Source organism: Myiozetetes cayanensis, unplaced genomic scaffold (assembly GCF_022539395.1).
Source record: "Myiozetetes cayanensis isolate MyiCay16 unplaced genomic scaffold, myiCay2020 scf1, whole genome shotgun sequence".
NCBI lineage: Eukaryota > Metazoa > Chordata > Aves > Passeriformes > Tyrannidae > Myiozetetes > Myiozetetes cayanensis.
In genome coordinates this window covers 108,416,584-108,433,151 of record NW_026086604.1, presented here as the reverse complement: position 1 = coordinate 108,433,151, position 16,568 = coordinate 108,416,584, and the positions used below count along the sequence as shown (strand labels likewise).

The window sequence follows — 16,568 nt, the reverse complement described above, 5'->3', positions numbered from 1 at the left end:
AGTTTTGTATTCCATCAGGATATAAAAATAGTTGTGTGTGTACTGCCTTGCTATGTCCTGATTGGGTTCAGCTCCAAGCAGGGTAAAACCATTGATGAGGAAGTACAGAATTACGTGGAACCCACCCTGCCCTTACTTTTACACCACACTTCCACGAGATTTGTTGAAAGACGGTGCTGCAGCCTTCTTCCTTTGGTGACCTCCAGACTTAGCAGGTAAATCACCCTTCAAACACACAAGCAAACAGGCAGAACTGTGTGTCTATAATAAATGAATGGAAAACTCATTTTATTTTAAACTTCATAAAAGCCATAATTATAAATGTGACAGACTTTTAAATGAACAAACATTGCTATGGATTACAAGCAAATGAACAAGCTTTCTCCAGTTACTTTTCTGTTGGAGCTCTTTATGGATTCTGAAGTGTAACATGATGGTAGCTGCCTTCATGGGTATAAAAATAAGCCTCTGCTGTATCAAAGTGTACGTGATCACTTCAGCTGCCCTGATGTGAGAATGTATGAAGCAAATGTTAACCTAGGAATTCTCCTTCTCTTTGGTATTGTCAAACAATTTAAATGTCCTTTTTGATGAAGCAAGGAAAACCTCTACTGTATGTACACAGACTTAATTCTAAATAGCTGACTGTTCAAACACCACAGAGATTGTGTGGTTAAGTGCATAATTACTGTACAAAATAGTTACACAAAGCTCGCAGCAGGAGACTAGGACTGAACTCAGACTCACGGGGCAGATGGGATAGAAGCTGTTGATACTGTTCATCCATGGTACTCTATCTCTCACTGAGTCTTTGAGAATAAGGGATTGGATTAACCAAGGCCTAACCTGTGTCTTCCTTAAAAAAAAACAAACTGGGAGGGGTATCTCAACCTGAGCTATAAACAGCAGCATTATGGGGTCTTGTATGGAGCTTTAAAGTAGGATTTTAAAGGAATACACAGAAAAGGCTTTGCAATGCATAAGTAAAGAGAACGTTGATACTTCTGAAGAGTCTATATTCAGTTATTCCTCTGCACTGCTGACAGAGAATAAAAAATAATTTCTTTGTAAAAGTCTTCACTTAATGAATCAGAAAATGTGTAAATCTTCTTAAAATCCCTTACAGCAACTGGCCTCTGTTTTGTCAGTTACGCCCTCATCTGTGGTTCTGGCTGTAGTTCAGAACTGTATCCTGTGTGACAATCAACTTAGGAGTGCAGGATGCTTGTTGAGGCCTTGGATTTCCATGTTTAAAAGCTTGAATTGTATGTTTAGAGGCAGAAAAGACTTAAGGGTCAAGGGGTGCATGACTGTTTAACATGTTCAATATTCCTCTGTTGGGCAGCTATTTAAATTTTTGCATGCACAGGTCTTATTCCTTTCTAAAAGTCTTGCAGCATAACCCAGCACCTCATGTTCTCTGTCACGGATCAAAAAAACGCTGAACAGTATAGGGAAAAGAAAAGCTTAACTTAGACCGTGACCTGAGATTGTGTTAAAATCTTCACTTCCCAATAATTTTTCCAGATTTCTTGGTGGAAAAAATATAACAGTATGTATTTGACAGAAAATATTAAAGCAAATCATAAATGCTTACACTAACATTTCTTCCTAAGACAAAATGACAAGAAAACTTCGTTGCAAAATCAATTTGCCATAACCAGAATCTGTAGACTAGAATTTATAAGAATATTTTGTAGTTCCTTTTAAATAGTCCACCTGAGTGTTCTGTCCTATATTTAAAGGAAATGCACAGTAATGGCATTCTAGTAGCCTATGCAGGTGCAATATTTGAATAGGATTTGTTTTATATAAATAAAAGACTGACATTTATTTTAAATCCTGTACATAAATGGAGACAAGTCCTGACTGTTCTGTATAGGTAAGAAACATTAGCACATCCTGTCTGGGACAGGATCCTTTGTCCTTAATGCCAAACAGTGAGTACATTTCTTGCTTTTAGTTCAGTTTAGTTTTAGATCAGTACAGAAGCTGAGCCTTATGCTCGTTTCGTGCAGCATAAGCTTGGCAGTAGCTTGTACTGAGGGGAAAAAAGAAAGAAAAACTCCTTCCTGCCGAGTAGAAACCAACTACTGAAGAACAACAACAGGTTTCACTGTAGGCAAGTCTTCCAGCTTGATCTCAAACAGCAGAGAATGTGCAAGAACTTGGTACTGCAAGATGACAGTTCTGGCATCTGCATTTTGTACTGCCAAAAAGATACTCAGTTGGAACTTAGTAACTACCTCTAACATAAGAGGTGATAAGATACATGCAGGACTCCACTGCAATTCTGGTTTAGCCTGAGCTAAAAACTTAACAGAAATCTGTAGGGAAAATGTGAGCTGAATAAAACTTTCATTTTGTAGGGATGAAGCAGTCCTTGGCCCATATTCCAGAAGCCAAGGGATAACTACAATGAACCTAATCTGTTTCTTTGCTCAGCTTGTGCCCATGCAGAAACCTTCCTGCAAAAGAAGGTAAGTCACTCTGTAACAAACCTGTCACAAATTTCCTATCCCAGATGGCCTTTGAGAGAACTGCAATCAGTGGGACATGGTTTCAAAGGCAGGAGCTATCAGTGCCCTTTCAACACTAGACACTTGTTAAGCAGCTGTCTGATGAAGGAAATGAAACAAAAGAATCTTGTACTTTCTGGAGAGGACTAATAGCAGACTTCTCTGGGAGTAATTTTAGCCCACAGATATTTCTGGTGCTCCTGTAGAATGTGTGCTCATTTTCCTGATGGCCAAGTGACACCTGTGCTCTAAAGCAAGATTTAAATGCTACCTTTTTTGCTTGGAAAACTGGCAAACTAACATGAATGAATGGCAGCAAAATTCCTGTGGCTGTTTTAAAAACATCTTCTTCCCCCAGCTGTCAAATAGTATAAATTTTGTGAAACAACCCAAAATTTAATGCATTTCAGGATCTGCCAGGCAGTTGGTATTAAATTAAAAACTTGGTTATCTTGAATCCTCTTCAGATACAATGTATATAGGTCTAGAGGAAGAGCACATAGAAGAGGCTTCCAGAAAAATCTCATTCTGCATTAATACCACTTCCACTGTTTTCTTAAAACTTCTAATCCTGTTGTTGACAGTGGCCAAGTGCTCAATTCATCCACTGGTTTCAACTTCCAAGGAAAAAAGTACCTTTTCAAAGATGTCTGGTATAATGGAATCATCAAGTGCATTCCTTGCAGCTGTGGTTTATTAGGGGGAGCGGTTAAATAATCCTTCCCTATAGGCTGAATACTTATAAAAATGATGAAAATAAACCATTTCTTTGCTAGATTTCTGATGGTGGGCAGTTCCCCATCTCCCTACCAGCAACTGAGACTACCTCAGTAGATACAGTGACTCTTAGAGTGGACCTTCAGATGAAAATCTTTCACATGGGCTCATGGAAGTCTATGCTGCATTTTCTCTGTATCCTACTGCTGGATAACCCCCTGTCCCTACTGCAGATCAGGATCAAGCTAGCTCTGGCAGCTAGTAGGAAAAAAACCAGAACCCTGTGCTGTTTCATGTACTAAAGTCACAGGATATGAACTAACAGTTCTCATAGTACATGTAACATGAGTGATGCTCTTAGAAATAGTTCTTTTACTCCTATATACATATTCCAGATAAGTTGGCACATGGAATACTGCATGCTCAGCAGTAGTAAATTTACATTTAGAGGTGAGAACCAGTTAAATGCTGAAAACATTCAAGATAGCAGCACAAATATGTAGTAAAAGCTATTTGGTCCTGAGACTGAATAAGCAGAAATACACAAGAATATTTTTTTCTTACATGTTTACTTTTAAGAATAAAATCTTTAACCCATATACCCTGTATTCTGGGAGAAGGGAATTTCAATGTTAGTTTTTTTCCTAACTCACTGGACTTTGATTCAAAGTGGGGAAAAATTGCAATAAATTGAATTCTGCCGGTTCATTTGAATATATGCTTTTTAGCCTATTCCCTGTTGAACAGTGCTCCCTCCAGTACCGTAGCAGCAAACCCCACAGCTAACTGCCTACCACAATTAAGTGGCAATCAGTGATTCCATGCTTTTGGCTATAACTTAGAATGTAATTTTCTTTTGTGCATATGTGTAGGAAGGGTTATTCACCTGTTCTCAGGCTGTAGGACAGATTGAAACCACCTCCTTTAACAGTACTGCACAGATATGTCTCCTCACTGCAGCTGGGACACCTTAAGAGGAGTAGTACTGTTAAAATCTAAGAAAAAAGGACCCTCTTGTTGAGGTAGGAATGTGGTGGGGATAATGTTGTAAACTCCAGCGAATATGTTCTCCACTTCCAAGTAGCAAAATCCACACCTATGATAAAGAAAACTACCTGTTAGAAATTAAGATCTCAAGTGTTTCAAACCTCTGTACAGATTTCACTCAGTATTATTACCTGTAGTCACCACTGCTCTTTTTGTGAAAGCCATAGGAACCAGGATCTCCTACTGTTGAGACAGTGATGAGTTCAAAGCCAACGCTGTATTGCCTGCAAGTGACACGACAGACTTCAGCCATCTGGGTCATCAGGATTACCACAAAGAGGGCTATTTATTAAAAACTTCACACTATAACTGAGAGACATCTAAAAGTTCTGTCACGCTTGTGACAAACATTAAGTCAAACTTACCGTGATATGAATAGAGAATTTGGAGGGAGACAGAACACAATTCAGGTCTGGAATTAGACTACAGGGAAAATGTCTGCTAGCAGCCTGCCTCTGCATTTAAGCAGACTTCAAGTAGTTAAGCTTGTGGAGACACACTCCTGTGCCACATGGCACAGATCCTGGGGTGTGATCTGATTGCTATGGGTGGACTTGGTGTCAGTGATCTCAGCAGGAGTCCTTTATACCTTCTTCCCTTCTGTATAAGGCCTAACTCTGCTCAGACCCCAAAACTATAGAGAAAGGAAGGCTCCTGCTTGCCTTGTGGGTCAAGGATTTCTTTCAGTAATGAACATGTAGGTTTAAAACACTATTGATGGTGAAGATAAAAATAGTATTAAATCCAAGCCAACTCTGATACCTTGTTTTCTGGATTTTCTGTGAGCTCCCCACCCTCCCCCAAGAGGACACTGACCAAGCTTTATCTTTGGCTGTAATGCTGTCACTGTGTTGATGCATGCTTATGCTCTACAAACCTCGGTCCCCGTAGTTCAATTAACAATGGTCCATTCTTGTCTAGCTGGATTTGATAAATGGGGTTATTTTTGTAGCTGTCTCTGAAGTTTCCACATCCTCCAGCACTGTGACCTTTCCACTGTCCATTAACCTGAAAGAAGTCAAAAGTACAGAAAATATATCCTGAGGATTTGTATTGCTTATATATACACACAACCAAGAGTAGAGGCTCCTCTCACTTTAGAGGTCACTGACTTTAGTAAACTCTCCTAATTTTTAAAGGGAAGTGAAAGACCATGTTAAGTATTCCAAGTTTCACTGCTGTCCTCCACCTCCCTTGATCAAAGCCTTACATCCCTTGGAAGGGTACTGTACTTTTTCAGCTTATATTACATAAGTAACACGTGACTGTTTCTGACTATGACAGATCTATATTCCCATCTATCCCATGCCTGCTAGACTATGCAGGTTATTTTTTTTTTTGCTCAGACACTTCCCTGTTGGGCTAAATGAGAAGCAGCAGTGATACAGGAAGTACAACAGTAATGGTGGTGTAACCTTTGCTTTTAAAAATTGCTGCCTCCAGCCCTGTCCATCACATCTATGCTAAGAACCAGCATTGCAGTGACAAGATAACCATAAGGATAGATTCCGCAAAGACAAAGACACACAAGAGGAAAGTTGCTGCTCAGACTTTGAGAAACAGGCCATCTGTTTCCAAGTTCCTCCTGATAGTCATTAAACTGAAAGGTTAGACTCGTAAGACATGCCAGGCATTCACACAAATTTATAGCTGAGATCCATTTCTCCTGTTACTTCCCTCCCCTTTCTGTCAAACCAACAAGGGGAAACACTTTTCCTCGTGATTTAATTGCTTTATTCAGTGTCAAAAAACCTCAAACACAGCAAGTTTGGAAGCAAGGGGGATTTCTCCCCCTCCCATGCTGCTACCCAGGAACATAAAACTCTGTGTGCTGTTAAGCTTTCCAGCCCTTTTCTACCTCTGCTGCACTTAATTCCAGGAATCACACTAGGGCTTGGTGAGCTCCAGAGATAACCACTCAGCTTGAGTGGTTCTAAAAGAACTTTCTTTTATGGGTAAACTTTGTATTAGTTCTCTGCTTGCTTTTAAACGTGATGACTGCTAAGCAAACATAAAAGACGCATTAAATACAGACAACTTTTTGTATTTAATGCTAAAGACAGAGTTGGCCTTGGATAGCTAGAACGTGCCTCTTTTTTTTTTTTGAATACTAGACAGACATATTCAAATCATTAACTGGAGGTTTCCACATACTTAATTTTCTTTTGAAACATAGTACAACATAAAACAGATGTTCTGCCTCAAACAGACTGGTACCTTTAATGCATTTTTGATCTCCTAAAGCACTCCCCCAAAGTAAGCCCAGCTTTTACAAGCAATAGAGGACAATGGTTTCTTGGAAGAACTAAGCAAATCATCTCACTGTTCCCAGGAATCTCTCTAGTCACTCACCATTCTCCAGAACAGGCTAGCTTCAAGGGGCTGTTCCAGAAATAACAGCTGGTATGGAACACAGTCTGAACTCGAGAGCCTCGCTGCAAGCCAGCGTGTGCTCCTGACCACACAAAGTAATGCAATCCTTGGCTTCAGGCACAAGTGTCCTAGAAAATGGACTGTTCTACTGTGGCTCAAACTCCCTTGTTTCTCTCTTCTTGAAGAAGTTATTATTTGAAGAGAAGACTTCTGAGTATAGTAGATTCCCCAGGGTATATGCATGGTAGGTACAGAGCTAAAGTTAAGAGCTGCTGGCTTATTCTTTCTTGGGGATAAAATTGCTAGTATATGAAAATACATCCAAGTTACTTTATCCTGTGAGTTCTTGGCTATATTTATACTTCAGCTGAAGGTGTAAGTGCAGCTTACACTGACAGCTGAAATATGAACAGCAGCTGGCCCCAAAACTGCCTGGGCTTCTGACTTAGTTTCAGTCAAGTTTTTCACTCTTACTTTTTTTTTTACTGTACTTTTGGGGAGCATTTTTACATGAAATGTACCATGGGTTTATTGCTTTCATCCTGTTTGGCAACGGGAGTGCTTATCCCAATGATTACAGACCTTTGAGATGTCTGCAAAATTTAGGAACCGTAAGTATTGTGATATTGCCATCTTAATTCAGTTTCTCACAGTCTTGCTATTGGTGCCTTCAGTTTGCTGATTTTGTCCCATCATGCCAAGAGTTTTCCCAAGAAAATCACCCAGTTCTCCCAAGGGAAGACAGTCAATGCTTTTGTGGTGCTGTTACTCTGTAGCATTACTAGCACAATCTGATCTCTGCAGAGAAATGACTTACTAGGGTACAGATTCTAAAGGCCAGTCTATTCTACAAATGCTTTGCAGAATGTCTGCAGTGGCACAGCTGCAACAACACACTCTGCAGTGAAGGTGGAGAAGTAGTATGAAAATATATTTAAAACCCTTGTACATCGCCAATACGGAAAAGCCAAACCAGAATTATTATCCAGTGACCCATAAACTAAAATGTTTCCTTACCCGTTTGGAAGTGGTGTAAGGTGTAGGAATCTTGGAAAAGGTGAACTTGCACAAGGAGTACACCTGTGTTGTAGAAGAAGCAGCAGGTCACACATTCACCTTGCACTTTTCATATGAAATCATGACAAATCAAAAAATTATTGCTTACACAACTTTTTTAGATACTTGTTCACTACATGCCCATATTGCCCATCAGACGATCCTGTGGCAAACTCAAAATCCTGAACAGTGCTGGGACTAACAAGACTTAGTTCTACTTAGTTTTTATTTAAACAAAAGGCAAAATGGAAACATTATATTTAAGTGACAAAAAGAGATATCTAGTGTTGACCATCACGTGACTCAGCAGTTAGAGAAAAACCCAAATATTAAGTTCAGAGACTTAGAAAAGCCAAAAAAATTTTAAATCTTAACTGGGATCTAAAATGGGCATATTTTGGATACACAGAGAGCCAATGATCTGCCTGTACAAAGATTTTTTTTATTCTAGGAAATAAGAGTATTTTTCAGCTGATTTCATTACTGAAATTTCACTGCTAAACGCATGCACGCTGTCTTAACTACAAACAGAGCACACTATCAAACACTTCCTCCAGAGGTTCTACTCCATCATTCATAGCCTCCCCTCCCCAAAATATCAATATGGATCCAGAAGTACATTTTTTAATCAAATTTAAAAATAAAGGATGCTTTATGGTTTAATTGCTTACATTCATTATGAAACCAACAGCACATACCCTGATGGTGTAATGGATAGTGTTTTGTTTCTCATACTGGGACACCACTAAGGTAAACGTATGGGGCCCTGGAGAGGTCAGCTTTATCTTAGTCAGATAATGAGGACTGTTGATCCGAATACCATCGATATATGGAGGAGGATCAGCTGAAAAAGAAAAGGATGAACACTTTTCCGGATCAAAAAATCCCCCAGCTCGGTAAACTTCTACAAAGATTAGACTGTGAACAGACCTGAGTGCTTTCAAAAGAACAGAGCCTCAAGACTTATAAAAAGGACATATAATCTTAAGAGCAATGACTTTTTTCAGGAGAGGTACATCACACATGACAGGACACATATTCTGTGCTTGAAAAGTACAGCTTAAATCTCAAGACTTGCAAGAACTGCTTATCTGTCCCCCACCAACGTCACAAGTAAGACCTACATGTGATCATGAAATTTCATGAGAAAGACAAGGAACGTTTGAGCACTCTTTAAAAAATCTCTGAGGTGTCTGTTCGTTCTCCATTGGCTGGACAGTTCCAGAATGCAAGCTGCCAAAATCTTTGGCCACTGGGTAAACAAGACTTAAAATATGTTAATTCTTTTGACTACATCACACACACTTTTTCTCCCCAAATCCTTACACAGATGTATTTGTATCCCAGTACCAATGCACATGTGGTACTATGAAACATCCTTAATGTTTGCTTTTACAATTAGACAATGTAATTTGTTATTTGGCCTCTAATTGGTTCTTTCCAGACTTCTTTTAATTTCAGTGAAGCAGGACCAAATCTAGCCAATTACTTCAACAGGCCGAGGATCAGGTCCTTTTATTTCCTTCCACAAAGCAACATGGGAGAGGGGAAAGGATTAATATAAAACAATAAGAAGCTTAGGAAAGGGAAATCTCGGCCTTGCTGCCAAAGGATTAACCTGCTTTGTTCTGATCTTATTTTAACAGATGGTTAAAAATAATACTGCAGCTTGACCAATCTATTTCCATGGAAAAAGGTTTTAAACAAGTTTGAGCTCGTGAGATGAAAAGTTTTTAAAAGAGTTTGGGTAGCAAGACAAAACATGAATCATTCAGTTGTTGCTAGTGATCTTGCTAGAAGACTGTCTCTTTCAAGCACAGCAGAATTCCCTCCACTACACAACGTGTCTAGTTTGCCAACTTCAGAATGTTTTCAGTGAGACACATGTAAAATAAGCACTGCTGCAATTCCTAGCAAAACCAGAAGCAAGTCTTGGGCTGTAAGGAGAAGCAGATGCTTTAAGAAAATCAGCTCTTGCAAAAACAGGTGATGATTTGGTCAGGTCTCAACAGATGCTTTCAGCAGAAAGACAGCTTGCATTCTATGGAAATTGGTCAGCAGAGTTCACTGAACAAGACCAGATGTGAACAATGCAACACTTACCTGCGTGTCTCAGCCTGTGTTTCAGATCTGCTATTTGTCTTGAAATAAAGCATACTTGGCTTTTTCACAGCTACAGCAAAGCTCCAAAAGCCAAACCCTTTCTTCTCAAGGTGAGCAGAATCTGACATATAATGACCAAGACTGGTATTTTGATAAAATTTGAACATCTAAGTATTTTTCTTAGGTATTCCTAGAAATATATTGAAGTGTTCACCTGTATCTCATGAGCTTGCTTTAGGTACTTTATTAAGCCAAATTCACAGAACAATTAACCTTGATTATTTTCATTTAGTGGAAGCTGTAGACCTTTAAGTAATTTCACAAATGCAGGAAATAATTATGCTATCAGAGAAACAGAAGCACAGCATCTGTTCCCGCTAAGCATTAAGTACTGCCACTGCAAAATAAACAGAAGAATAAAGAAAATGCTGCAGCAAAATAAGTGTCAGCACGACTATGTAGATCTCTTAGTGTGCTTATTCTTTCAGTGTAGACTGTTGAAGGTGATCAAACAGAGCTAAACAACTATTTCATAAGACTGACCTCTTAGTGAGGCATCTAGTCTTAAAGCAAAAAACGCCTTTCCTCTCCACAAAATTCTTTGTAATTCTTCATATATAATAATATAATATAATTTTGACAATTAAGGTACACTAACCTGGATAGTAAACTTTTTTGCCGTCAGTCTTGTATACAACCATTGTAATGAATTCCCGATTGTGTGCGAAGTCGTCCTGTAAAAAAACCAACCAAGCGCACAAATCAAGCAGATTGTACCCTTCTGTGAAACATAATTAATGCTTAATCAGAAACAAGGACACATTCTACTATCCCTTTTGATCACCGCATGATACAATCTGATATTTATATTTACTGAGATACCCAATGCAATTCTTTTTAAAATGCCTGAAATAAATATACTGCCACTAATTTAACCTATTCAGGCCCCAGGATACAAAGTTCTTCAAAAACTCTATGGTGGAGTAGAACCACTTAGCTCAAATATAACTCTGGGTCTATTTCAATTTTAAATATGTGTACCTGCTGAATTTAAAATTTATACATACACACACAGGCATAGACAGATGAACATGAAACATGAGTAGTAATATACCAATAACAGGAAGGTTTACAGAAAGGTTTACGGAATAAGCACCCAGCACCTTGTCAGTGATGTGCCTGCTGAGCAGGACCCAGACGGCAGCACCACCCTGTGGACACTGCACCTCCAGCTTGTACTGAGGATTGTTGGCCAGGCTGTAGGCATCCTTCACAGGGCCCTGCTTTGCGTCCCAGGTACTAAAAGTGATACAGACACGGTGTTAGATGAGTAAGAAACTAATTCATGCTTTGAAACTAACTCCAAATCCTACCTATACACAGAGCAAGCTATTATCAGCAAGAAGCCTAATTTTCTACTGGAGTCTGTGACAGTGGTTACAGAATACAGTCTCATCAGAAGCATTATCTTAGAACATTGTTTTATAAATGAGTTCACTACAATACATGTGTGATAATAAAAAACGCTAAATACAAACAGCTTGGCTGGTGACTGCAAGCACACAAAGCCCAGAAAAAAATGAACCATTCAGGGAGTCTGAGCTACACATATATTATAGTCATGATTGCCTACACCAATACTAAATGAAAAACACCTAAGCTATTGTAGCTACAGAAGTCCATCTATAAGCTATGGTTAGTTCCAAAAGCTTGCCAATTTTTTTTCATCCACTTCTTTTATTGAGGTAATTTTTATTTTAAAATTTGATCTGTTTCATGTCTAGAAGGGTGCCCTGCAGGAAGTGTTACAGATCTTTGAGGTATCCTACTGCAGAATCTGCCTGGTGCCTCATGAACTATCTAGACAAGGAAAATACAATGTGAAAATATAGAAAGTGCTGCTGACTAAATGCAAAGTGTGGCATACTGGAAACACAAATGTATACAGTTATTCCTAAGTCTTACTGACCCTCCCACATTTTTAAAATGTTCATGAACAGCATTTGTGGAAGACTGCATTAACTAAGCTTCAAATTATAATCATCATTACTCAGCTTTTTCTGACAACCGCCAGTGTGCTAAGGCACTTCCCTACACAGAAGTATGAGAATCACTAATAATATAAGAAGAGACAGACCAATAAGTGAACTTTGACATTGGCATACACATTACCTCATCTTACTATACCACCACAGTGTATCTCAGAAATAACTGGAACTCAAAGAAGGAGCCTTTACAGATAAGCTCAGCAGTCACACTGTGGATGAAGGAGCTTGTGCAGAGCTAACACGAGCAGAAGCAATTGTGGAAGCAGTGGCAAACTGCAGTATAGTGGAGTGCAAAAGTATGGAAACTCTTGCTTTCCAAAACCAAGACACAGATACTCACACATCCTCAAACTAGGAAACAAAAAATTGAATGTGATCGATATTTGGTAAGAGATGAGTATCACATTCAGGAAAAAAAAAATCATCAGACAAGGAAGATTACTTATGATAATTATAACTAGTGAGAAACAGAATTTGTTAAACTACTCTGACTTCAGGGAGCACCTGTGAAGACAACACACACTGAACAGCTGACTTGCAACAGGCCAGAAAAATTATTCCAAATAAAAATGAGGTCACTCAAGCACTGTCTGGTCACTGCTTAGAGACAGACTGCACAAAAATCTTGATTTCTATGCTGATAGATGTGGGACTGAGGTCAGAATCTGGTTATACAACCTTAGGTCCACAGCAACATCACAGATGTCACTGGAGCTTCAACTATGTTATAGAAGTAGTCAAGAAGAAAGCCTAGGCTAAGAATTTAGAAGTGTGAAGTCAGGCCCAAAGGTTGGAGTTCAACCTCCTAGCTGTAACCAGGAAGAATAGAAGGAAGGAAGCATCTACTCAGAACACTTACTGAGATTTTGACTCAAAATTTTTATCTTTTGGACCAACCTGTGAATACATGTAGATTCTTTAAAAAGACTTGGGTTCCAACTCAGATAAATAACATCATAGTACTGGCACAGGTCCTCCCAGGAAATCCAGAAAATGCCTAAAAAGGAAAGGCTGTTATTGTTTTCTTAGCAAATACCTTGATTTTAATTGTTTTTCAAAAGTCTCTTTCTGGGCAAATGATACTGCTCATATAAGCTAGCATTTCTGCAAAACTTAGTTTGCAGAGCTGCATTGCCCAAATGTCTAACTTCAAACTTATCCCCCCAAACGAACAAGCTAAAGCAAGAAAAAACAAGTTAGTCTTTGCTTATTATCAAGGACTTTCTGAAGCTGTCAGAATGCCTTTCATTCTCAAGCAGAAGGTATGAGAGGATCTGTTGTGTTGAAAGAGACATCATTAGGTGATTCTGACCTGCCTTCCCCTTTCCTAGGTTTCTGAAAACAAAAAAGACATAGTCAAAGGGGTTCCTGCAATTCAAAAACATCCTCCAGTAATCATCCAGCACAATCAAGTATGCAATCAACATATCAGCACGTTTGAATCTATTTGTAAGATACTTCATCTAATGCCTACGTCACTTGCTTTGGTATCCTGAATTTGCTTCACCTTTACAACATCCTCCCTTACAGCTCCCTTTACAACATAGCTGCCTTAATTGCAAGCTCCCTTAACTCCAGCCAACAACAGTGCCTGCAAGACAACAGATTCTTAATGGAATGAACTCTTAAAATGGTAACAGCCTTATAATTCAAGTCTCTGACATAGGCAGCTGCAGATCTTGCAGCACTAAAAAACAGTCATAATAGCTACACACAAAAAGTAAGACCAGAGTGCAAATCCAGTTAGAAGGAGCAACACCATTAAAATTACTAATGTAATTTTATATAAGATTTTAACTACTAGATGTTACAAACTACTTACTAAATGAATTGGTAAATAAATAATGAGCTACTCTCTCACAACTGTCACAAAGCCAGGGCTATTCTTATATTTAAATTAAAAGTTTTCCTTATGCATTTGCATGAGGCTTATCAATAAATGCTACAATGTAATGGATTTGGATGTTGTAGAAACAGAGTGGCACTGAACAAAAGGGCTCCCTCACAGAGAAATGCAGACAGCAACTAAGATACAGTAGAAAGCAGAAATTTCTTTCTGAAAGTAAAATGCAGCTGCTGCAGAATTTCTAAACTATTGGCAACCTGCCCTTCCACCACCAAACCCACACTGACTCTCCAGATACTAAACTCTGTTGCTCCCTAGGAAAGATGGGACAATGCTGGGCATCATTCCAAGTGGTTTCTCTGAGCAGGGACATAGTAGTACCACTGTCTCAAAGATGGATCTCAATCTAATCTTACAACCTGAAATAGAGTGTATGTAATTAATGTATCTATAAACAAATCTTCAGTGTGATGCAAGGGAGAAAGAAGCCACTTACCTCCAGTACAGGCAAGACTAATTTAAATACTGACTACAGTAAGCATGTTGAACATATTTGCTACTGTCACAGAGAAAACTCCACAGAAAGCCCAATCACGTATTAAAAAGCATGTTCTCTTTACACTGAACTTCCCCATACTCAGATACTGAGACAACACATAAGCAAGGAGGTACTTTCTTGTCAATGAATTTGAGATATATTTGACAGTCCAAATTACTTAAACCTCATTAAAACCTGAAATGACAGATTTAGATACAGAAACATTTCCTCAACTTTTGGACTACTTAATTCCTAGTATTTGTTTTACTCTTCTTGTGCTTAAGCATTTCTTTCCAGCTTCCTACAGGGATGTGCGACAAAGATCTGTATTATTGGAAAAAATAGTGACTTTTCAAACTTTATTACCATTGTCTATTTTCTGAGCTGTTCTTGGATCAAAGTTCAAGTATTTTTGTAAATCTGGGGTCCAATTTCTTGTGTCATTTTCACTGTATCTTCCCTTCCAACGTAAGTGGCTCCAGGGATTTTTCAACTGAAGAAATCGAAGTCCCTAAAGAAATATAAAATAAAATTCATCTTGTCAGGGTAATTTTTACATATTCAAAGTATTTTTTATATGGACCAATAGCTAAAGAAAAAACAGAATCATTAAGTTTTCTGGAATTTCCCAGTGGAGACCAAGACAAAATACACTATATTAGCCACTAGAGAAAAAAATCAGTAGCTACCCATCTAAGATAAACCTAGAAACCCACTGGAATTTTCAAACAGGCATCTGAAAAGGCCTTCAGTTTCATTTGATACCTTATATTCTCTTATGTCCAAGACTGCATATGCATGGGTTGGAACTAAACCCCATTTTTCTCCTTCCTCTTCAGACATCACCCCTGTTGCTGTGGTAATAAGGACATCTCCCTTGTGAAATCTGTTCAAAAAGAGGTGAAAAATACCTTAATGAAAACCTTGCAAGTTGCAAACTAATGTTTGCCAGACTGTTATAGTACATTTTTAGACTGTCCATTAGCATGACCCTGCTTTATAAACACTGGAATACAGGGGTTTTTGGTCAGCAGAAATCACTCCTGGTAAAGCTTGAGAAAGTGGAACTATTTTTCTTTCAGAATTAAGTATAGACTTTAAGTGAAAAATTATTATTTTAATGTAACTTCATATTTTCATAAATAAAATTCAGCATTTATCAACCTGAAGCTCAGTCTGTGTCACTTTTTAAAGATACCCTTCACAGATATTCAGCTGAGCACAAATGTGGTTTCATCAGCACTTAGCCAGTCACTGCATGCAGCAAATTAATAACGCTGTCACACCCCCAGGATTCTGAAGGTGCTTCCCAAAACCTGAAGAATGAGAAGTTCATGCTTCTATACTTTTGCAGGTGTTTACACTCAAGTTTCGTGTTATGAAGAGCAATTGTTAATTTTGCAACAACTATTACTGTGAAAACGCGCTATCATGCTTCCCAGCCCGTGCTAGAACTCAAGTACAGACTCAGTGTCCCCAGACAGTGTACAGGGTCACTCAGGGTCACTGGGCTATGGATGAAAACATTTTCAGTCTAGCACAGGTAAGCAATAGTGATGCTGTAATGGCTAGATACCATTCTAACTGCAGTCACACCTCCAAATTACAGTGCTGCAATATCTGAAGAATTGTGGACAGTCATCTAAAGAGCTCCTAACCAACTAAAAAAGCACCGTCAAAAGAGTTATGTTCTTTTATCATGAATACAGATGTTTCAGTCAACAGAATAAAACCCCTCTACTGCATGGAAATATAAAAGAAATTCGTTGCACAAAACCATTTTGAAAGAAATCCAAGTATTTGATAGCTGGCATTTATAAATGTCTTTCACTAGAAGTAGAATAATAGAAAAATTTAGTTTGGACCTTTAAGACCATCAAATCCAAATGTAATGGTAGGTCTGAAGACCAATATATCAGATTTTTGCTGCTCCTCCAGGAGACTTACCAATGGGGCATAATCTTGTGATATGATTAGAAATACTATATTATATCTGCTTGCTAAGGACAGCAGGTAAGTGCCTAAGTTCAGAGGAGCTGTGTGAGAACAACTTTTAAACACTTAACTTGTATGTTAGTTTCAAGCTGCTCTTCTCTGACTCTACGTTCTATTTTCTTCAACAAGAAATGGGCTATATTTTTGCTTTATATGTAAAGAATCAAAATTCCACAATGTTTTACTCTTCTGTTCTATCAAAGCCACCAATACCTCAATTTTTCTTCTTCCACAAAGGATATAGAGATTTTATAAAGCACAATTTGTAGCAGTGCCAAAATGCTATCAAAGGATCTGTGATGACTGTACTGCTTTTACAGTGGTAA

The 16,568-nt window shown here is 38.5% G+C and overlaps 1 protein-coding gene across 2 annotated transcripts in view; it reads right to left on the bottom strand.

The window, feature by feature from the left end:
- Positions 1-258: 258 nt before the first annotated feature.
- CAPN7 (calpain 7) overlaps positions 259-16,568 on the bottom strand; it is a 32,952-nt gene continuing 16,642 nt past the window's right edge. For both annotated transcript variants that reach the window (XM_050315517.1, XM_050315525.1), the window contains 10 exons: positions 15,013-15,133; positions 14,614-14,758; positions 12,761-12,860; positions 10,979-11,114; positions 10,474-10,549; positions 8,411-8,556; positions 7,674-7,736; positions 5,161-5,291; positions 4,415-4,507; positions 259-4,332 (listed from right to left, as the gene is read on the bottom strand). In XM_050315517.1, the coding sequence (XP_050171474.1) occupies positions 4,188-4,332; positions 4,415-4,507; positions 5,161-5,291; positions 7,674-7,736; positions 8,411-8,556; positions 10,474-10,549; positions 10,979-11,114; positions 12,761-12,860; positions 14,614-14,758; positions 15,013-15,133 (1,156 nt within the window). In that variant the 3' untranslated portion in view covers positions 259-4,187. The remainder of the gene's footprint in view (positions 4,333-4,414; positions 4,508-5,160; positions 5,292-7,673; positions 7,737-8,410; positions 8,557-10,473; positions 10,550-10,978; positions 11,115-12,760; positions 12,861-14,613; positions 14,759-15,012; positions 15,134-16,568) is intronic.